Source organism: Patella vulgata, chromosome 6 (genome assembly GCF_932274485.2).
Source record: "Patella vulgata chromosome 6, xgPatVulg1.2, whole genome shotgun sequence".
Taxonomy (NCBI): domain Eukaryota; kingdom Metazoa; phylum Mollusca; class Gastropoda; family Patellidae; genus Patella; species Patella vulgata.
Genome location: NC_065884.2, coordinates 6,701,605 through 6,726,390, shown reverse-complemented (window position 1 = coordinate 6,726,390; position 24,786 = coordinate 6,701,605). Strand labels below are relative to the sequence as shown.

Sequence of the window (24,786 nt, the reverse complement as noted above, 5' to 3'; positions counted from 1 at the left end):
ATGTTCTGCGACAGCAATTGTAGAATCCCTTCACACAGGCATCTGAGACAGCATGTCAGACAGTGGGAACACACGGAAGACCCATTAGTACCGATACAGTGCGCCGACGTCTTAACAGAGAGAACATCCATTGCCGTAGACCTTACCGTGGACCGATCCCCATCCCACGCCATCGACGTGAACGTCTACAGTTTACCCAACAACACCAGAACTGGTGGAGAACGTTTTTTTTTCACAGATAAGAGTCGGTATTGCTATCAACTGCGGATGGCAGGACAAGAATATGCCGTTGAGGTGGCCAGTGTTATTCTGACCAATGTGTCATGTGTCATGCTTTGATCCATTTAGTAAGTCGTTTTCTAGAATGATTTAATTAAAGTGCCTCTCTGATTTTGAAATCGTGCTGACATTTATCAAATTGCCATTGAATATTAATTGTCTGCTACAATTATTTTAATTTATGTGAATTTTTCATATCTATTTTCCTTCAAAATAGCAAGTTTTCTCAATTTATGAAGAATTACAACAAGAAATATAATATCGACATCCTTTTATTAATCAATCAATAAATTATAGCTGATAAAATTAACAAATTATTCACACCATAATTGATAAAATGACAATAAACTATCTACAATATAGTTAACAAAATAAAATCGCCAATAAATCAATCACACTATAGTTGATAAAATAAACAATATATTAATTTCACTACAGTTGTTAAAATGAGCAAAATAAATTATTTTCACTATAGTTGATAAAATGAGCAAATCATTATTCACAGTATAATCAATAAAATGAGAAATAAATTATTCACAATATAGTTCATATGAACAATAAGTTATTTTAACTAATGAGCAATACGCCATGTACACTATAGTTGATTAAATGAAAAAATTATACATACAGTCAATAAGCTGATAAACACTTCATAACACTGAATAAACTATGTATCAATGCACTCAATATGTTTATAACACTTTATCAATACAGTCAATATTGTGATCAACAAAATTTAACAATACACTTGATACACTATAGTTGATAAAATGAACATATTATTCACACTATAGTTAAGAAAATAAACATAAAATTATTTACAGTAATATTGATAAAAGTTTGTAATACTATATCAATACAGTCTATAAGCTGATAAACAAACATTTCTTAACACTAAATAAATTTTATCATCCAAATACATTCTACAGTAGATATCGCTTGTGTGATATATTTCATAATCTACTGCGATATCTCCTAAGGAGATATCGCTTTACATGAATTTGATTGGTCAGTTGAAAAGGAACTACTTTTTTTATTTTCAAAGAACAGTTCATTTCTTATTAAACGTAACTTTTTTTTATTATTAAAAATGAACTATTGTTATTCAATTGAACTTGATGGAAACACTGGGTCAATATAAAAGACTTTGCAATGGTTGAATTGCTGTCAAAAATGATGTATCACTACGCCGTAATGTTCAGTAAAAGTGAAATCTACAGCAAAGAATTATATTTATCTATTTGTGGATGTAAGAAGGGATTGGGTGATACATTAAAACACCTACTCGTCTTTTTTTATATCAAAAAATATCAACACTCGTTGATAAAGTAAAAAAAACTCGGCAGAGCCTTGTTAAATTACCTTATTAACTTGTGTCGGTGGAGTTAACGCCTGTCAATCAAACGATCGGCCATTCTCTGAGATGGCGAAGAGAGAGTTGACACCTATTTCTAGTCAAAAATTACAATGGTGATAACTTTGTTCAGAATAAAGTAGTTTGACTGAAATTTTCAATATAGTCCTCTTTCATCATCTATTTTTGGACTTTTACAGCAAGAATGGCCAACTCTCTATTAAAATCTCCCATAATGTATCTTTAAGACACATAATTTTAAAAGAAGGGATTGGGTGATAAATAAAATCACCTACTCGTCTTTTTTTATATCAAAAAATATCAACACTCGTTGATAAAGTAAAAAAAAACTCGGCAGAGCCTTGTTTTTTGTTACTTTATCAACTTGTGTTGATATTTTTTGATATTAAAAAAGACTGATAAGAGATTCTCTATATGTATCAATGCACTCAACAAGTTTATAACACTTTATCTAATGCAGTCAATATGGTGATCAACAAAAGTTATCAATACAATCGATAAGTTGATAAAAAATTATTTTTCAGTACACTAAATATGTTTTTTCACCCAATTCTTTATCAATAGCCTACACTCAATATGTTGATAAACAGTACACTCAATATGTTGATAAACAATACACTCCATATGTTGATAAACAGACTATTTATCAATACACTCGGTAAATGAACTATTAGTCAACACATGTACACATTCTATATCTTTATCATTATCTCCGTCATCATCATCTTCATAATAGTCAAACAAAGTGCTTTCTGTGAAATCATCCGCAAGAACAATTTTCCGAACATGTTTTATATTTTTGCATATTATCACTTTAGGCATTAAACAAACCTGTTCTGTTTGTAAACTGTGAGACGATGTTGAGGCATTAGCAGCTCCTTCAGATTTCTAGTAATCAGTTAATTTGTCCAGTTGAAGTAGCTCGACTTCTTCTCAGAGTGTATCATAGTAATAATTTATTAACGGGTGTAGAGAATTAGATGTTACACTGTATTCAAATGTATCTGTTTTTTGCTGAAGATTTCCCTTCTGGTATTTGTTGTGTTGTTAGGTAAGTTTAGTGATCTTTAGTTAATACTGATTTTCTTCAGTTGCCTTCCAGCCTTGACTCCTGTAAAAAACAAATAGTATTTTTGAAGAAAAAGTAAGTAAGATAATAATAACCAAGGTGTGTATTAAGATAAAAGATAAGGTACCAAATATATGAGAAGTGAGGGTATTAAGTGACCATTTAGCATTTCAAAGCAGGACGACAGGATTTCAACTAAACAGGACGATAGGATTTCAAAGAACTTAAAAAATATTTTAACATACATTATGCACGAGCTAAATCTGATTATTACAAGTCTTTATTTAGACTTCAGATGTCATAGAAATTATAAATTAGATCTTTATTTACACAACAAGCACAAAATCAACTCTGTAGACCCACGGATGGCTTGGATTTAAACAGGATTTCATTGATTGATTAAATTTTTAAATGGCGTCGTAAGCGGAGATTAAATTTTTAAATGGCGTCGTAAGCGGAGATTAACCGTTAAGTTGACGTCATACTCCCGGAAATTTTAGATCGAGGCTAAATGATAGAGTGTACGAAGCTAGGCCGCTGTTGAGCGATGCCGCATGTCAGTCAATGTGATTGAAAGTTCGATATATACAGCTATAATTATCCTCATTGTTTTGGTCCATTCTTTTCAAACTTTCGCTTCTTATATATATATTAAAAGTCTTATTTTTAATTTGTAGTAAAAATAAATGTGATACGAATTGAATTGTGCAACCCCATCTCAAACCGAATAGGCTAACGGTACCACAGTCATTGAAAATGTTACTTGATAATCAAGATTATGTAGGTGGAGTTAACGCCTGTCAATCAAACGATCGGCCATTCTCGGAGACGGCGAAGAAAGAGTTGACGCCTATTTCTAGTCAAAAATTACAATGGTGATAACTTTGTTCAGAATAAAGTAATTTGACTGAAATTTTCAATATAGTCCTCTTTCATCATCTATTTTTGAACTTTTACAGCAAGAATGGCCAACTCTCTATTAAAATCTCCCATAATGTATCTTTAAGACACATAATTTTAAAAGTATTATTTTGCTCAGTGATACTGATACCCATTTAATCTATTCCTTACTGGTCACTGTGGTGACTAGCTTTGTGATCGTCATTCTACTACAGCTAGGCCTATTCACTTTTGGTCCTACTTTGTTTAATTGAATGTGGTTGTAAGCATTCTAGTTAATTCATGGCTTGGAATAGGCCCAGTTACTGGATCCCACAGAAAATTGTTACCTAGGCTGTGACCTGTGTGTTGACCCAATTACTGGGGCCACGTGTATTGAAAAGATTAAAGATACATTATTGTCATTATGCAAGATATAGATAAAGAGCAGGCCGTTCTTATTATAATAGTTTGAAAATAGATAATGCAAAATGAATATATTGAAAATTTCGTTCAAATTACTCTATTGCAAGCAAAGATATTAGCCTTTGAAGGTTTGACAAGACATGTACAATAATTGCAACCACCGTACTGGTTGTTCGAAGCTAAGTCTCGCTCCTTCATTTCTAAATTAAATCAAAATATGGCTGAACCGTTCTAATCTAGTTAATATCAGAGATATCCGATGGTATCAAGAGTTGATTTTATGCTTGTCATGTAAATAAATGTCTAATTAATAGTTTATATAATATAACATTTCATGTCTAAAGAAAAACCTGCAATAGGCAGATTGAGCTCTTGAATAACGTATGTTTAAGTGATTAATTCTTTGCAACATACAGAATTTTCAATATTGAGACTGATGAAGGTGCGAACCTAAGGCATTGCTTTCCTCCATTGATAATTTTTTTACCTCATCTTTTGACAAATCTAAAATAAATACATTACAGGAGTATTACGATATGAAGAATCCATCATGCCCAATGATAGTGTTATGGACCAGACAAAACAGACATGTAACTAAATTTTGGGTTGAATAACCATTACTGGTGCCATCTTACAGCAGATGGGAACAAATAAAATCTGACCTGTCAAGCATACATTAAACATGTACTATTAGTAAAGAACTACACGATTTTAAAAAACACAAGAAATATCTGTAGTCCTGATGTAGGATGAAAGGATTATAGTAATGTTGTAAACACAAAAAAACTGTAATCCGTAAGCTTATTGAAGAAAAAAAACAATTAAAGATTTTGAACAAGGAATAATTTGAAAATTTCAGTAAAATTACTGCATTCAGTGTAGTCTCTATTTTCATTGCTACTGTTTGTTACGATATACACAAAGTCTTGTACATCCATTTTTAAATTAGATTATTAAATGGCAATTCCGTTTCAATCTGTTCATAATCACAAGGTTGATTATGGGCTTTATTCTGACGTGGTTTCATCTTGTCAGTTGTGCAGGACGAAGGGGGAGGCCTGACAAGGACAACTGTCTAGTCATTCAGATGAGACGAAAAACCGAGGTCCTGTTTATACATTGGCTTGCACGTAAAAGATTCCTTGGCAGTTGGAATTCGATATAAGAGTAGGCCATAGTGCCGCTGCCCGGGCAAAATTTCCCTCAAAGCACACTGTATGGCCTATGCCCTTGTACATTAGCCCAGTATAGAAGAAAAACAATAGAACGTTAAACCCCAATTCATTTCATTTTTGATTATGTGATCAAGGACCGTAACTCTGGCAGTAATTATCAGAAATCGTTGAAAATTAAGACTTCTTCGTCTCATGACCTGCAATGAAATGAAATGGGGTTTAAAGTCCTATATCATGTATCATGACCTTAAACACTATAAATTCAATGTCAATACGATAATAAGGACCATAACTTTCACTGAAAATTTATAGGCTTCTTTGTCTCATGACCTTAAAAACTGTTTATCAATCGGATATTAACTTTAATAGACTTGTGGATGTACAGACGGCCGGACAATAATATGCCCACATTTCAGTTTTGGCGTATAAAAAAAAGTAGTCTATCTGTCCATTCTTGAATTCTGATACACCATCCACTGGCATTGGTTTATTTACATCATATTCGGGAGGTCAGGGGAGAGAGAAATGGGGTTTAACGTCCACTCGACACAAACTAGGTCATTTCGGGTCTAACAAATGGTTTAATTTTATTTCAATAATTTGCATGCACTTAGGGGTCTTTAGCAGTGGGAGGAAAACGGAGGACCCGGAGAAAACCCACGAGGTTGGACAGGCAACCCTACTCCTTGTCACGTACAACCGGGGATTCGAAACCACGCCTGTCGACTGACTCGACTCAATGACAGACTTTATGATACAGCGCGTGCAGGGGAGGTCAGGGATACAGTACAGTGTTCAATAGCTACAATAGGCATAACCATTTGGATTGATATACTCATTTATCAGTTATTGTTGAGAGGAAGTGTGATCTATTCTGAACTCTGAGCTAGGCCTACATCCTCTGTAAAATGAAATGAAATTTTAATAATGTTTCTTAACACCCGAAGCAAGCAAAGGACTGTTTAGTTATCGACTGAAACTTTATTATGAGTACACTTTTAATTCTATAGGTCGATTCAGATTATTCTATGACAATACGAAAGAAAAACATTAATTATATATTACCGTACGGTACCAGGTAATGTGAACAAAAAGTGCTATCAGGTGTTCTAAAAAGAATAAGTACGCCCCCCTGCATATGCTGCACACATACATATGACTTGCTGTTCAGTTCGCTAATTAGCATGAATAGAAAGGCCCAGCCTAGAGTCGCATTATAAATGCTTTTATAGATCAGTATATGCTTTGCCATTGGAATTTGTTAAACCACAAAAACAGGCTATAATGTTTCTGGTTGAATTTTGCATGGAACAGTGCCTAGTTGCTTGGATGGAAAGAAAAATGCGTCCTGCACATAGAACTAAAAGAACCCTACAGACAGAATTCCAAAAAAGAGTAAGCTTACGTAGGCTACATTAGTGTCACTCTGTCCAAAATTTGCCTCATCATAACATATTGATAGACGATAGTGTATGCCTTCTTCATTAGCCCAGAAAGAGCAGAAAAGTAGGATGTTAAACCCCATTTCAGCATTTCATTTCATTTTGTTTCATCATCATATTAATATCTTCAAAATTCATATCATCAAAATCCATATCATCAGAAATGGCATTAGTACCAGTAGGTCTACATAGTTAACATAGGCCTAGTTTAGTAGTTTAGGCTACAAGTACAAGTAGGCTTCAAACCTAGTACGGCCAAATACTAATAGTGCTTGATCTTGATGGCAGTAGGAATATTGTTTAGCACTATCTCACAAAATCTGTCATTGAGCCTAACACGGCGTGCATGGGTCGACTGTCAAGTGAATTTAACAATAGGCCTATTAGTCCCGAAATGATTTGGGCCTAGTTTAATGGTTTGTGTCAAGTGGTCGAGACGAGTGGACTTTAAAGGAGCTAAATCAAGTAAATCGCTAATGTTTGGGACCTAGAAATTGACCCAAATGGGTCGCAACAAATAATAATGTAATCTGATTGTATATAAATAAACTGATTTACATTCAATTGTTTCCGTTTTGACTCTAATTTCAAATCAGTTATCTCCAGCGAAATATGGCATGAGTCTCAACCGAATCGCTATTTCTAGTATCTGGTTATTTTAGTCTATTGCGCATGCTCTCATGGCGTCACCGTTTGATATGAGTATTCAGTTGTGGAATATGTCTAGCCTCGGTCCTTTGTTACAAATGACAATCAAACGTACTATGGCACCGTACACGATTCGTGTACCAATGCAATGGTAAAATATTTATTTTATTTTAAATATTGGTTATCAGAAGCTTACCTTTTCCCGGTGAGATCACAACATCAATGTTGATTTGAATTGACAAATAATTCGTGTTTTCAACGAGTAAGACTTTGGTGGATGATATTGAATTAGACTTAGACTAGAGACTAAGTTAGTTTAGCTAATCTTAGTTAGACTTAATCCCCATCTGCCATCTGGCATCTCTCACTCCCGAGTCCGAGTCTCTCTCTGTCTCTCTAACTATTAAAGCCCAGTCTTTGGATGGGTTTTATCCCCTGTTTAAGTCTGATCTTTTATAAAATAAAGTAAGATACCGGTACCTCGTATTTTGGATTTTCTAAGTTTTAAGTATTAATATTAATATGGCGCTCTTTCCCATCTTGTTGACCTTGGACCTTGTCCAAAAGAGCGCAGGAAAGTAGTTCGAGAGACAGCGTAACCCTAGTAACTCACAATGCGATTCTTGAAGACGATTTCCGTTCATGAAATGAAATGATTGGGGTTTAATGTCCTACTGTTCGGCCCCGACTGGGCTAATGAAGACGGGCATACGCCATACAGTGTGCTATGAAGGAAAATATTGCCCGGGCAGTGGAAATATGGCCTAGGCCTACTCTTATATCGAATTCCAACTGCCAAGGGATCTTTAACGTGCATGCCAATGTATACACGGGACCTCTTTTTTTCGTCGCATCCGAACGACTAGACAACTGTTCTTGTCAGGCCTTCCGTCTTGCACCACTGACAATTAAGGGGAAACCATGTCGAAAAAACCCGATGAAATTCTTGGCCAATATGCAGGGAACGAAGATTCCCGTTCATGGAGAAATGAAATGGGATTTAACAATAACATCATATAGACCCAATGCAGCATGCAGTATGCTATTGGGGTGAGGGGGGGGGGGGTCCCGGTCTTCGGCGGTACTGGGTACGGCGTACTCTTATTTCGATTCAAAACTGAAGGATTCCTCTACGTGTACGCGGGACCTCCTTTCTGTCCCATCTGAACGACTATATACCTTTTCCTTGAGGCACTCCGCCCTGTCCTACTGACAAGGGTAAACTTTGCCTAAAAATCACGACGGATTCACACCGGGAGCAAACTCCAGACCCCCCTCCAGCCTAATAATAAGCAGTACGGTATTTGTGTTGCATATAATCTTTTAGTGTGACCTGTATATTCCAGTTCAATTACCGAATGCTATTAAAACAATTTATTAATTACTGCACTCCATAGTCTTTTACGCTATAGACTAATCTACACCCAGGTTCAACGCTACGGGTTCGATCCCCCGGTAACATACAGTGGCGAGGATCGACGGGCGGTAGGCTATATATTTTAGGCCAAAGTTTTTTGAAAGATTTGTTCTAACTTGGAAGATTGTTCGGGTCGTCATAAGAAGGCAGTCTATACAAATTCTATCTTTTATTCCCATGTATCGGAGATCGAGAAAATAATGATTTATAAATAAGCTAATAGCGGATAGGTCTACTAACTATTACAGCCTTTGTTGGTTGCTAATAGTAGATAACAAAGGCTGCCCTTGTTAGTTGTTACTGTAGCGGCTAACAATTTACCCCCAGAGGCGCAGAGGCACCCTTAGCGCTGCTACGAGCATCTAAAAATGACTAACAACTTTCTACTACTAGCAGGCTAATAATAGGCGGATCGGGTGCATAACCAGTCAAACAATCACCCATTTAATCATATAATTTAGTGGGAAGCCACGGTGGCTCGCTAACCTGTAGATCCCGTGTACGATCCCTGCGTTGACCGAGAAAGTTCATTGAGGTTGATCCATGTCAATGGTGTTGCAAAGAGGGTCTGGCAATGGACAACGCACAGTCGGATGGATGGGACGACACACCAAGGCCCCGTGTAAACATATGCGAGCACGTAAAAGATACCTTGACAGTTGGAATTCGATAAAGTAGGCCACAGAGCCGATGTCCGGGCAAATTTCCCTCATAGTACACTCTATGGCGTTTGCCCGCCTTCATTAGGCCCTTCTAAGAAGAACAGCCATAAAAAAATTATATCTAAAATAAAACAAACAACGAGCGGTTTAACTGCAGCAACTCCTATATACGCTATTGAAGCTGGAATTACCGTGGCTTCTAACACCAGGTATGTCCTCAAATGGTTCCACGCACACTCTTATAAATTGCGTTCATTTCGCGAGGGGCGACCACGAAAGGGCCCTGTGGTGTTATATCCCCACTACCTCCGGTGTCGGGATTGGGTATGTTGCGCGTCTGATGCCGACCATCGCAAATTGCAAAGTCGTCGGGGATCCGGAAAGGCCCCGCGATCGGCACAGTTATTTTGAGTCCAACACCTGTCGCCTAGCCCAGCCGCTACTTTTGATCGCAGGCAAGGGCGATCTGATATAGATAATATATGCCGTTTCCCCTCTCGTTGAGAAACGAAAGGAACAGGCCTGAATTTAGCCTTGAGTATGATTACTGTTCGCTACACAATCCCAGACGAAGAGGGAGATCCTAAGACCAAGATGTCGTTGGGAGATCCCTCGCTAGACGCACAGAAGTAGCTAGATTAGCCGAGATGGTCGACGGGCAAGAAAGGACCTCTGGAACTCCGCGACGAATCGGGATCGCTCCGACACAACAGAGAAGGAGGTGACCGCGGAGATGCTAGTCGAGATCGCAGCTTCTGGTTTGCCGCGAAATGAATTTTCGCACCGCCGACAGCCTCGAACTATAACCAGGCGCCGAGTTTGCCCGGGTCGACCAGGCTCCACCCAATCTTGACGGAAAGTTGCAGAACGCTTAATACCTTTGGGGCTCATCCTCTCATGTCTTCAAAGCTTCCTACCAAACTTGAAAGAAATTTTAAAACCTGTCGAGTTCGAGATGTTTTCGGAAAAAGTATATAACGCTAGCGAATATTCCCCAGTTTTTCGTCACGTCTCTTTCCAGACCATCTGTTTCATTTTGTTTAAATAAATAAAATTAGTGACTTACCATCAAAGTTTACATGGTCACTATCACTATAAAATAAAGACACAACATAAACGGTCATAATTTTAAATAAAAGGGTAATATTAAAAATCTTTATTTTAAATAAGCGTATTATTAAAGGGTAATATTCTTTATTTCAAATTATTATTAAAATTCTTTTTTTTATAAATAAAAGGTAATATTGGTATTCTTTATTTAAAAAAGGTGAGTTTAATATTCTTTATTTTAATTAAAGGTAATGTGGAAATTATTTATTTGTCATATGCAAATATTCTTACCTTTTATCTTGACCTGGAACTGGTGTCGGTGGTCTCTGTGGTATAAAATGAGAAATAGTTTAAAATTGATGTGTTCAATCATTAGTATATAAATATATATATTATCATTCTTAATCCATGACAACTCCGATCAAAGACAACTGTGAGTGTGACCAAGACCAGTCGGGCCAAATAATATACCACTCGGACCATTCTAAAAGGCTGCTCGGACCAATATGTATTCGAAATAATTAAGTGTTGCTGGACCTCCGGATTATTGGCAAACCAACAGGCAACACCAATCGGTCTATATTGCACATTTTCTTTTTTTATTGACTTACATAACGGCCTGCTTTTTGCTTGTGTATATGGAAATTAAAATGCTGAAGACAAGCCCTGTGTCGTAATCAGTAACTCAAACACGAACTATGTGCTAATCCATCTTAAATATGTGCTAATCCATCTTAAATATTTTATATTTTTGATAATCTTCCAGTCGCACCTAGTAGAAGAATCTTTGTCTTTCGATTGTTCAATTTTAGATCGTTGGAATAAGCACAAATATGATTTTTCGGCTTTTGTTGGGGCTTCTTTGGGGATTTTATTGGGGGGTGGGGGTGTGCTGGGACTTCTTTACAGTAATTCGCTAATTGAGATTTTGTCTAGTCGGAGATTTGTTTCCGACCACGTGATCCTACACAGAATTTAAACAATAGTTACTTACACTTATGTTCAGATTTTCTAGCCAATCATCCAAACTGATAAATTCACGTTCGCGTTTAGCTGTTTGCAGTTTATATATATTGATTCCAGGTTCAGGTAACTTTTCACAGTCATAGTCATCTTCCACTCCATTAAATACCACTTTAATGTCTTTTTCATCAGTCGTAGACAGGTCAACTGACGTTTCAATAATATAGTTTCCCCAGAGGTCTCGTACTATAATCCCAGCTTTATAACATATCGTATCACCAACAACCAGATGTACAACGGATGGTCCTTCTTTTATACCATCGGTGCACAAATCAGGAATATTGTAAATACACCAACCATTTGATGTATAATTTATAACACAGTTATTTTTGGATACAACAGGAGTCCGTTTTCTATTATTTATATACAGCGTAAATTCAATATAATTGTACTTATGAACGTTTTTGTCTTTTACCGCGAGGTACAATTTGTCGCCATTTTTAAATACATGGTATGCTTCTTTATTTACGTCAAATCGATATGGCTCATCACTCGATGAATCTGAATCTGAATCCGGTCTTGTTCCAACATCTATCCATATCTTTTCACCATCAACTGTCTCAGAGAACACTGAAAAGGATGAATAGAACAGGTTTAGTTTTGAGTCAGCTGAATAAGTTTTCAAATAAACAATAAACAATAAAAAAAAATTGTTTAGTTTACGTTTCTCCTCTATAAAGTACTACCCACAAATTATAAACAATAACCGCATTTGACCAAACAAAATGAAATTAGAAACAACCAAATAACCCCAAAAGCAAAGAAAAACCACATGATTTACAATAAATGTATGTGATTGGCTGTTTAATATACATAGGCAACCTCATCTAATCTGTCCATTAATAACCTATTATATCATATAATAATCAAATAATGTCCCATTCTATCACATAATAATCGAATAATGACCCATTCAATCACTAATCAATAATAAATAATCACCAAGTCTATCATATAATAAATAAAAAATCACCCAGTCTATCATATAATCAATAAATAATCACCCAGTCTGTGACATAACCAGTCAAACAATCACCCATTTAATCATATAATTTAGTGGGAAGCCACGGTGGCTCGCTAACCTGTAGATCCCGTGTACGATCCCTGCGTTGACCGAGAAAGTTCATTGAGGTTGATCCATGTCAATGGTGTTGCAAAGAGGGTCTGGCAATGGACAACGCACAGTCGGATGGATGGGACGACACACCAAGGCCCCGTGTAAACATATGCGAGGACGTAAAAGATACCTTGACAGTTGGAATTCGATAAAGTAGGCCACAGAGCCGATGTCCGGGCAAATTTCCCTCATAGTACACTCTATGGTAGTCCATGAACCTGTTCATAAATTTCTGATTGCCATGAGAAATATGAGGAATTGATACATTGCTCTGTAAGTTGAATGATACTGTCTATTTTGAGGTTTGTGGATAGTTCTTGGTAAATAGATTCTATTTTCTGCCTTAGCACTTGTATTGCTTCATCCCGTGGTATATTCGTAAACAAATCAACAACATCATAACTAACTAACTGACCATTCACATTATTTTGTTTAAGTCTATGACAGAATTCTGATGAATCTTTGATGTAGGAACTAGCACTAGTAGCAATTGGTGATAACAGTTTAGAAATATACTGTGCTGTATTATAGTACACTGATCCACGAGAACATGTTAACAGTCTAATTTTGATAGGGTCTTTGTGGATTTTAACTTGTACTCTAAATTAACATCTGACATATTTTCTTTGTAAACGGTGTTCAGATCACGTGAGCTCAGCTTATTGACCAATCAAGTTGTTATCGAAGTGATCTGCACTCTGCAGTGATTCTGACTTCAATAAAAAATCAAAACAAACTGACAAGGGAGACAACACACAAACGTATCTAGAAGAAATCTCAAGGTTCGTACACCGACGTAGCCTGTTAGAAGACGAGTTATGACATAATAAGACTTTTGGCCGGCCGAAAAAAAATATTATGTCACATCATTGTGAATGTGAGAGTAAAGTAGCTAGAGTATTACCGCTGCCACTCCCCAGGCAAAATTTCCTTCATAGCAAACTGTATGGTGTATGCACGTCATCATGAGCCCAGTCGGAGCAGAACCGTGGGACTTTAAACCCCATTTCATTTCATTTCATATTTTTCTTACCAATACACAAAGTCTATTATTTGTGAAATTCATAGAAATTGACTGTATACTAAATAGGGACGAAAGATGCACCCTACACCCCTATGTAAAACGTTATTTCATTTGTAAATGCTGAATCAAAGTATGAGTACTCTGTATTACGTGGGCTTGCTGAAAAGATATAAGACTATCTATGAAAGCCCCTTGCAGACGATGTTGCAAGTACTGAATGCTGGTCAAATGGAAGACATTTTCTTCAGCCACCCTAAAAATGTCTTTCACAGCTGGCATGACGTCATCAATTAAAATGACAACCGGCTATTTCCCTTTTTCATTTTTGGAAATAGATGGAAGTTTGACGGGGTCAGATCTGGCCAAAAATGATCAGGATTTGCTTCAATACGGCACAGGGTATCACGGGACATTGATAATCTGACACGTTTCTGATCCACAGTCAAGAGCTTTGGCACTCATCCTTTGTCATTCTTAACTCGTTGGCAATAATTTGCTCAACCCACGCATGAGAGATGCCGTTTGGACCCGCAGCCTATTGCGCCCGACCGTGCCGCCTCCGAGATCCAACGACGAGCTGTTTAATTTCAGCAATATGGAAGGGTATGGCTGCTAACATTAAATGCTCTGCTAAAATGTCTTTATAACAATCGTACGAGCCAGTCTGTTGAGCCGTGTAACACTGGAATGTTTCGGGTCTATCGGGGAGCCGAGTAATGAATCTCCACACCGCCGACCGCCGCGAACTGTGAGCAGGTGCCGAGTATCCCAGGGCCGGCCTCCCTCCACCCAGTCTAATGGAAATTTGCAGAAAGCTTAATATCGACTCATCCTATCATAACTCCAATTGATACTTCCCACCAAATTTGAAAGAAATCACGCGCACTTGATCTTGCCTGCTCTTATTTCGAATTCCATCTGTCAAATGTTATTTTACAGGCCATGTTTTATTTTGTTTCGGGTAACACTATTGTTATCTGTAGGCTAGAGTAGACTCTACCAAATTATTTACACTAGCCTACATTTGACCTCGCCCATTGTGCTATGTGGGCTATTATACCCAGACAGCGGTGCTATAGACTAAACTTATTTTGAATTCCAACTGCCAAGGGATCTTATATACGGAACCTCGGTTTGTCGTCCCATCCTAACAACTGCACGTTTCCCTTGTTTGACCCTCCGTCCTACACCACTGACCTCCGAGTTAGCGAGACAACTTCTTTCTCACTGAGACACCGTGGCTCTAATATATATACATAGACATTTCAAATGAAAGAAAACTCCAATGAATTGATCCGAGTTCTAGCTATATGTCCACTGGGCTGCACAGTCTCGGGCCTATATTATAAATTAATATATTGTTATTTATACAGTATAGGCTTCACTTAAAATGAAAACAAACTAAGAATAATGTAAACAACTCAAAAAAAGGGGAATATTTCCGGAACTTTGTATCATATTGGCGTGTCATGATCGGCTATGTGCTACAATAAACCTCAATGGTCAGCATCTTGTTGAAAATATGCAACCAGTCTTGACTCCAGTCGTCGGCTAAATCAAGTTGCAGCGTCAAAAGCGCCCACAATAATAATTGAGATAATCCACTTATATAGTATGAATTTTTCTTTTTTGCTATAATCAGATACAATATGTGAATATTTAAAAGAGCGCAAAGTATCTACATCATATTGTACGCAGGTCTAATTTAGTAAAGATAAGAGAACCTACTGGGGATGAATCATTTATATTTTCTAAGATGTAATTTTTATAATGTTAATTAAACATCTAAAAGGATAGCGGTTCCTAAGTGGTGTTATTTTTTTCAGACACCCTAAACAAAGTCGTTCACAGCTGGCATGACGTCATCATTATTAATAAAATGACAACCGGCTAGTTCCCTTTTCATTTTTAGAAATAGGTGGAATTTTTACGGGGTCAGATTTGGCCTCAAAACGGCGCAGATTGTCAAGGGACATCGGGAATCCGACACATGTCTGATCCCCAGTCAAGAGCTTTAGCACCCATCATTTGTCATCCCTAACTCGTTGTCGCTAATATGCTCAAACCTCTGCTAAAATGTCTTTTCGAATGATTATTGGCCTTAAAGGTATTTTGACTACTGGTATTATGAATGTGTACGTTTTACATACAATCAACTGAAAATACATTTTAGCAGAGCAATTAATGTTGACAACGATACTTTCCATACAGCGGCTCCGATATATGCCATGCCATTGATTTGCCGAAGCTTGACCTCAAATAGTTCTTCGCGTAATCTTTTAAATTACGCACATTCCGGCAGCTGCAACTACGAAAATGCCCCGTCGCATTACTTTTCGTCACTACCTCCCCGTGTCGGGATTGGGTACGTTGCACACCTGCGCCCCACCCAGTCTAACGGAAAGTTGCAGAAATCTTAATATCGATAGGGCTCATCCTCTTATGACTCCAACTGATACTTCGGACCAAATTTGAAAAAAATCTGTTAAAACCTATAGCGATCTCAGAAAAAAGATGGCATGACGTCACGCGCACTTGATCCGGCCTGCTCTTACTTCCATTTCCAACTGTCAAGGATTATTTTACGTGGACGACAATGTGTACACGGAACTCGGGTTTTCGTCCTATCCTAAAAATTAGACGTTGTCCCTCGCAAGGCCCTCTGTCTATGTTGGTTAAAATAAATAAAACTGTTGACTTACCATCAAATTTTACTTGGTAACTATCACTATAAAATAAACACACAAAATAAACGGTCATAATATTAAATAAAAGGCTAATTTTAATATTCTTTATTATAAATAAGACGTTAATATTAAAATTCTTTTAATAAAAGGATAATATTAATATTCTTTATAATAAAAAAAGAAATATTAACATTCTTTATTGCATGTAAAGGGCTAACATATTGAATTTTTTTATTATAATTAAAAGGCTAATGTATATTCTTTATTATAAATAGAAGGCTAATATCAATATTCTTTATTTCAAATAAAAGGGTAATATTAACATTCTTTCTTTTCATGTAAATAAGAAGTATTGTTACCTTTCAGGTGGAAATAGCAGTTGTGGCGGTGATGGCAGTCGTCTCTGTGGCATAAAATGAGAAAATGTACATTAGTACATGTACACATATTATCATGCTGAATCCATGACAACTCGGATTAAAGAACCGTTGGACCAAACTAACAATCAATCGGACCATTATGACTACTCGGACCAATATGTTTTTTGAATAATTAAGTGTTGCTGTACCTTCGGTTGAATTACACGCCAAGACCAACCAGCCAAGATTGGACATTTCTCATTTGTTTAACTTATATGGTGGTCTGCTTTTAGCTTGTGTATATGAAAATTAAAATGTTGATGATACGCCCCTGTTAAGCTAATCCGCCTCAACAACTAATCCCTGAATATCTAAAGAACCGCTGTCTTTCGAAAGTTCAATATCAGATCGTTAAAATAAGCACACATATGATTGTTCGGTTTTGTTGCGCTTCTTTGCTTTGGGGTTTTTTTTGGTATTCATGGGAGAGGGGTGGGGTTCTTTACAGCAATTCATTAATTCAGATTTTAACTAGTCGGAGATTTGTTTATTCCCCGACCACGCGATCCCACGCAGATATTCATGGAATAGTTACTTACATTTATGTTCTGATTTCTTAGCCAATCACCCAAACTGATGAAATCTCCTCTGGGCTTAGCTGTAAGCAGTTTATTGCTTCCAAATAATTTTTCACAGTCATAGTCATCTTCCACTCCATTAAATACCACTTTAATGTATTTCTCATCAGTCTTAGACAGGTCAACTGACGTTTCAATAATATAGTGTGAACAAATCAGAAATATTGTAAATATTGTTTAGTTTTGAGTGAGCTGAATAAGTTTTCAAATAAACAATAAACAATAAAAAAAAATTGTTTAGTTTACGTTTCTCCTCTATAAAGTACTACCCACAAATTATAAACAGTAACCGCATTTGACCAAACAAAATGAAATTAGAAACAACCAAATAACCCCAAAAGCAAAGAAAAACCACATGATTTACAATAAATGTATGTGATTGGCTGTTTAATATACATAGGCAACCTCATCTAATCTGTCCATTAATAACCTATTATATCATATAATAATCAAATAATGTCCCATTCTATAAATTCCGTTCATTTCGCGAGGGGCGACCACGAAAGGGCCCTGTGGTGTTATATCCCCACTACCTCCGGTGTCGGGATTGGGTATGTTGCGCGTCTGATGCCGACCATCGCAAATTGCAAAGTCGTCGGGGATCCGGAAAGGCCCCGCGATCGGCACAGTTATTTTGAGTCCAACACCTGTCGCCTAGCCCAGCCGCTACTTTTGATCGCAGGCAAGGGCGATCTGATATAGATAATATATGCCGTTTCCCCTCTCGTTGAGAAACGAAAGGAACAGGCCTGAATTTAGCCTTGAGTATGATTACTGTTCGCTACACAATCCCAGACGAAGAGGGAGATCCTAAGACCAAGATGTCGTTGGGAGATCCCTCGCTAGACGCACAGAAGTAGCTAGATTAGCCGAGATTGTCGATGGGCAAGAAAGGACCTCTGGAACTCCGCGACGAATCGGGATCGCTCTGACACAACAGAGAAGGAGGTGACCGCGGAGATGCTAGTCGAGATCGCAGCTTCTGGTTTGCCGCGAAATGAATTTCCGCACCGCCGACAGCCTCGAACTATAACCAGGCGCCGAGTTTGCCCGGGTCGACCAGGCTCCACCCAATCTTGACGGAAAGTTGCAGAACGCTTAATACCTTTGGGGCTCATCCTCTCATGTCTTCAAAGCTTCCTACCAAACTTGAAAGAAATTTTAAAACCTGTCGAGTTCGAGATGTTTTCGGAAAAAGTATATAACTCTAGCGAATATTCCCCAGTTTTTCGTCACGTCTCTTTTCCAGACCATCTGTCTCATTTTGTTTAAATAAATAAAATTAGTGACTTACCATCAAAGTTTACATGGTCACTATCACTATAAAATAAAGACACAACATAAACGGTCATAATTTTAAATAAAAGGGTAATATTAAAAATCTTTATTTTAAATAAGCGTATTATTAAAGGGTAATATTCTTTATTTCAAATTATTATTAAAATTCTTTTTCTTATAAATAAAAGGTAATATTGGTATTCTTTATTTAAAAAAGGTGAGTTTAATATTCTTTATTTTAATTAAAGGTAATGTGGAAATTATTTATTTGTCATATGCAAATATTCTTACCTTTTATCTTGACCTGGAACTGGTGTCGGTGGTCTCTGTGGTATAAAATGAGAAATATTTTAAAATTGATGTGTTCAATCATTAGTATATAAATATATATATTATCATTCTTAATCCATGACAACTCCGATCAAAGACAACTGTGAGTGTGACCAAGACCAGTCGGGCCAAATAATATACCACTCGGACCATTCTAAAAGGCTGCTCGGACCAATATGTATTCGAAATAATTAAGTGTTGCTGGACCTCCGGTTTATTGGCAAACCAACAGGCAACACCAATCGGTCTATATTGCACATTTTCTTTTTTTATTGACTTACATAACGGCCTGCTTTTTGCTTGTGTATATGGAAATTAAAATGCTGAAGACAAGCCCCTGTGTCGTAATCAGTAACTCAAACACGAACTATGTGCTAATCCATCTTAAATATTTTATATTTTTGATAATCTTCCAGTCGCACCTAGTAGAAGAATCTTTGTCTTTCGATTGTTCAATTTTAGATCGTTGAAATAAGCACAAATATAATTTTTCGGCTTTTGTTGGGGCTTCTTTGGGGATTTTATTGGGGGTGGGGGTGTGCTGGGACTTCTTTACAGCAATTCGCTAATTGAGATTTTGTCTAGTCGGAGATTTGTTTCCGACCACGTGATCCTACACAGAATTTAAACAATAGTTACTTACACTTATGTTCAGATTTTCTAGCCAATCATCCAAACTGATAAATTCACGTTCGCGTTTAGCTGTTTGCAGTTTATATATATTGATTCCAGGTTCAGGTAACTTTTCACAGTCATAGTCATCTTCCACTCCATTAAATACCACTTTAATGTCTTTTTCATCAGTCGTAGACAGGTCAACTGACGTTTCAATAATATAGTTTCCCCAGAGGTCTCGTACTATAATCCCAGCTTTATAACATATCGTATCACCAACAACCAGATGTACAACGGATGGTCCTTCTTTTATACCATCGGTGCACAAATCAGGAATATTGTAAATACACCAACCATTTGATGTATAATTTATAACACAGTTATTTTTGGATACAACAGGAGTCCGTTTTCTATTATTTATATACAGCGTAAATTCAATATAATTGTACTTATGAACGTTTTTGTCTTTTACAGCGAGGTACAATTTGTTGCCATTTTTAAATACATGGTATTCAGCTTTATCTTTAATTACGTCAAATGGATATGGCTCATCACTCGATGAATCTGAATCCGGTCTTGTTCCAACATCTATCCATATCTTTTCACCATCAACAGTCCTCGAGAACACTGAAAAGGGTGAATAGAACAGGTTTAGTTTTGAGTCAGATGAACAAGTTTTCAAATAAACAATAAAAAAAATTCTTTAGTTTACGTTTCTCCTCTATTAAGTACTACCCATATAAACAATATAAACAGGTTTAGTATTAAGTCGGGTGCACACTGATTCAAACCGAAACAGATGGGACGAAAAACCGAGACCCCAGGTACAAGTAAAATATCCCTTGGCAGTTGAAATTCAATATGAGTAGGCTGTAGTGCCGCTGTCCCGGTACATTTCCCCCCATAGCAAGCTTTTATTTCGTTTTCAATTCAAATAATTAGTGAAACAAAAAATTGTTCAACGTGTAACTTTTCAATGAAATGTTATACCACTTTAATACTAAGATTTAATCTTATAATGTGTTACATAGTGTGAGTGAGAGACAGTGATAGGTAAAAGATTATAATTATCCTATGACCGCATGTGTAATAAACTCTCCACTGTTCTCTAATTGACCACACTATTGTTCATTTAATAAAGAACCAGATGCTGCCATATGTATAATGGTCAAGTTAGATAATCCGCTGATCACTAATGACGTTTACTAGCGTTAGCTGTCACACATCAATTGTTCTGAAGCCTGCCATATGCTTATAGTGAGATAATCTATCAATGACAAATGATTTAATTATGTAGTCTTTACATAAGTCCTTTTGTTCCATATTATTAATTACCCGTGTTATCAAAGTGAATTTAGTATAAATTGGCTTTGGTTTTTCATGTAAATGAGAACAGCTTTGGCGGCTGACCAGGTACGACTTTATAGTATATCTAGTATGCTAGAATAAAATGTTGCATCCAGATCATGTTTTATTTCTATTAACTCAAACTATGTTATAATCATAATTTGGTGACCGTGTCCAGCGAACAACTGTGGTTGTATGGAAAGATACAGAATAGAGTAGTGGCAGCCGAATTCTCTCCAGTTTGAACCAAGTACAGAACCAGTCAAAGTCAGAAAGGTACGTTAGCTTTGTTATTTGTTATTTTTCGTAAAAATGGCTGAACAAGGAGATGTTTCTGCGCTATTTCAAGGTTTAACTGGGGAGTTAAAAGGCTTGTCAACTACTTTAAAACACCATGGCGTTTCTCAGTTAGTTGAAACATATTCAGGGGAAAGACAAAATTTTGAAACTTGGATAAAAAGCATAGAGAAATATGCAATTTTAGCTGAAATTGCCATTGAAAAAGTGAAATTAATCGCTTATCAATCTAGTAAAGGTTCTGTTAGTGATTTTTTAAGTAGACATTTGGCCGACAATCCAAATTGTACTTGGGAACAATTATGTCATTAAAAATTCTATTCGAAATATACATATGCATTTCAATATTTCAAGCATTAAATTATGGAAACCATTAACAGTAGCCTTTCCAAATGTCACAATTCCACAGATTCCCTCTAAACTTAAAAACATTAAAAATATTCGTATTAAAGATTTAGTAAATCAACTGAGAAGTGTAAATAAGATAAGTGTTGACAAGCCATGGCCTCATTTAAGTTTTGTTGTAAGCGGTTTTGGAATACTTTTGGGAATAATTACTGGTATTTACTTACTAGTAAAATGTATTAAAAAAAGAAATGAGAAATCAGCCAAATTATACGAAAATAACAAAGAAGTCAGAGCAACGTATTCTGCTCTGACCGAGATGGTGTCGGCGAAGACCGAGGGCGAAATTACGCTACAAGGAGAAGATATTAGCTCCACACCACCAAAAGAAAAGTTAATTTATCCTACGTTAACTTTGTCGTAAGAGGAAGAAAATTGATACAGATGATATACGGAACAAACTGGCTGTTCCAGTTATAGGAAATATAAATAGTTCCTGTTGAATCAACGTTGAACGGGCTTGTATATAGAAGATCTGAATAGATGTGCCGATAATTTTGTGGATCCTGTTGTTGCTGTTGTGTGTGTTTTATTTTATTCCGTGGATAATTAGTGTACACTGTGAACTATTAATGTGTTAAAATTGGATCATCATTATAACAATTTTTCAGAGGAACTTTTCAAATAATTTTATATATATATATATTACTTTTTTATATCCATTAAGGATAGGGTGATTATATTTTTTTTGTTTGTTTCACAAACTGTTGGCAATGGAGGTATTGTTACATAGTGTGAGTGAGAGACAGTGATAGGTAAAAGATTATAATTATCCTATGACCGCATGTGTAATAAACTCTCCACTGTTCTCTAATTGACCACACTATTGTTCATTTAATAAAGAACCAGATGCTGCCATATGTATAATGGTCAAGTTAGATAATCCGCTGATCACTAATGACGTTTACTAGCGTTAGCTGTCACACATCAATTGTTCTGAAGCCTGCCATATGCTTATAGTGAGATAATCTATCAATGACAAATGATTTAATTATGTAGTCTTTACATAAGTCCTTTTGTTCCATATTATTAATTACCCGTGTTATCAAAGTGAATTTAGTATAAATTGGCTTTGGTTTTTCATGTAAATGAGAACAGCTTTGGCGGCTGACCAGGTACGACTTTATAGTATATCTAGTATGCTAGAATAAAATGTTGCATCCAGATCATGTTTTATTTCTATTAACTCAAACTATGTTATAAATGGCCACAAAAAATTATATCTAGTGTAAATAGTATATGCTAAGACATGTTTGCTACTCACTCTGTACTGTCGCTGACAACTTGAATAAGGTGCGCCTTCGAAGATCTGCTTTCAATGAAATATTGATAAGACTTGAATAAATATATATATTTTATTCCCACTAGTAGGCGTGTCGTGGTGTTCTTTAACCAATCAATATCTCGTTGAAATCCAGTCGTCGATATCTACAATACGTTTTAATAATGTAACAAGTTGTAATAGTTTTATGTTAGCAATCACAATTACTAATACCGTAGTTCTGAGGTAAGAAAAACTAAATTCCTAAGATTCGGGATAAATAGGAACCGTGTTAATTTTGGGCATCACCATCAAAGATTCTCGTGCGTAAAGCATATAACGCACGTGATACACCAACTTATTTTATTGACATCTGAACGTACGCCGTATCTAGTGCTATGGGGGTGGGGGGGGCATTACAACGTGCTACATCCTACGGTTATCTTGCATTCCCAACTGTCACTAGACACTATCCTTGTCAGGTAAGTTTCGCAGAATCGAATCCCGGACCTCGTAGTCAGCGAGCCAACGTTTTACTCACTGGGCCACATCGGCTCCCATTTTATGGACGAATTGATTTGGAAAGTGAAGGGGCAAGGTTTAAAACAAAAACAAAAAGGCCGAAAGGGATGAATTAATGAGAATTATTTCGCCTTTAGATCTATGTTCTGACAGATAATAGTGCCTGGTGAATGTTATGTAAGGCGGGAAATATTTTCATGCACCATGAATATCAACATGATTCAGTCAAGGGAATGTTTAAATTGCTCGAATTCCATTTGATAAATTTGACTAGCTTTTACATGGCGGGTGTTGAACTAATATTAAATGTTTTCTTTCCCTATTTCAGCGCCCAGCATTACATTTATACATTACCAAAAACCAGACGTCAAGTGGTGATCCAGTCTGTAAATCCTATCATTTTAAACATTTATCAAGAAATATGTCAAACTTTAATACACCCTTTAAAGACTATAATAAGAATATGTTACCTGGCGATTACCAACATATCCGTGTACAAAAATTTATTGAAAGCAATGCCGAAAGAGTTGTTCAGATAACCTACAAGGATTCGTATGGAAGTGGCATTGTTTTTAAATTTGGAGATCAGTTATGTATTCAAACCAATTATCATGTTGTCCGGAAAGCACATCCGAATTGTCTTAAAATTGGAATTAATATTGGAGACAAGGCCTACAAAATCGATACCTATTGGGGAGGGTGTCAAAGGCACGATATGGTTGTACTAGAGTTAAAACATGGCCCAAAACAGTTACGAAAGCTTGCAATTACCGATATTAATCAACAAGTTGTAGATATAACTGTCGACGGAAACTCATTTAAAGGTTTAGTGGAATATCATAGAGGCGAACATCGTTTTGTTGTGCATGCTTTGAAGTTCATGCAAAGACGATTAGACCAAGATACCGAGATTACCTGTAAATTTATGAATGTTGATGAGCCAGTAACCTGTCATATGCGAGATGTCTGCTACTGTAGTGAAACCGGTTGTGCTATAATCTTCCTAGACTCGAGCAAAATACCAGATGGTGCGAAAAGTATCTTTAAAAGTCAGACGTTTTGGGAGACAGTACAAAACCCTTTAGTTGTTGTTTTATCTCACCCCGTTGGCAAAGTCAAACATATCAGTACCGGTTATGTCATGCAAGAGGAATGCGACAGGAATGATTTTCCCCAGTACAAACCATCAGAAAAAGTTTGTTTCAAAATTGAGGGAGGTAATGAGAAGTGCCATCTTGGTGACAAAATAGGGATCAGTAAGAATACTGAACGGAGGGGACGTGCATTGGATCATCAGTCTGCCAGTAATCCTGGGATTTATTCATCAACTACAGAACGGAAAAGTAACAAACATGGAGACGAACTTGTTGGTAAAGCCGTAGGCTTACCCTTTGGAACAAAATATTTCTTTGTCAATAATAACGGAGATCATGTTACGTTTCCGACTATCCAAGATGTGAC

At 36.5% G+C, this 24,786-nt stretch overlaps 1 protein-coding gene across 1 annotated transcript; it reads right to left on the bottom strand.

Annotated features, from left to right (window-relative positions):
* Window positions 1-831: 831 nt before the first annotated feature.
* LOC126824918 (uncharacterized) lies at window positions 832-23,354 on the bottom strand. The gene is made up of 8 exons (XM_056101685.1): window positions 23,345-23,354; window positions 19,522-20,120; window positions 18,840-18,874; window positions 18,565-18,590; window positions 11,417-12,015; window positions 10,714-10,748; window positions 10,439-10,464; window positions 832-2,765 (listed from the first exon to the last, which is right to left on the bottom strand). The coding sequence occupies exons 1-8, from the start codon at window positions 23,352-23,354 to the stop codon at window positions 2,722-2,724; spliced, it is 1,374 nt and encodes a 457-aa protein (XP_055957660.1). The 3' UTR covers window positions 832-2,721.
* Window positions 23,355-24,786: the final 1,432 nt, after the last annotated feature.

What these genes read in the sequence shown, in the direction of transcription:
- LOC126824918 (XM_056101685.1), bottom strand. An exon ending in GTTCCAGGTCAAGATAAAAG is followed by an intron (nt 18,591 to 18,839) that starts GTAAGAATATTT and finishes TTTATTTTATAG; the next exon opens with TGATAGTGACCATGTAAACT. An exon ending in TAGAAAATCTGAACATAAGT is followed by an intron (nt 10,749 to 11,416) that starts GTAAGTAACTAT and finishes TTTATACCACAG; the next exon opens with AGACCACCGACACCAGTTCC.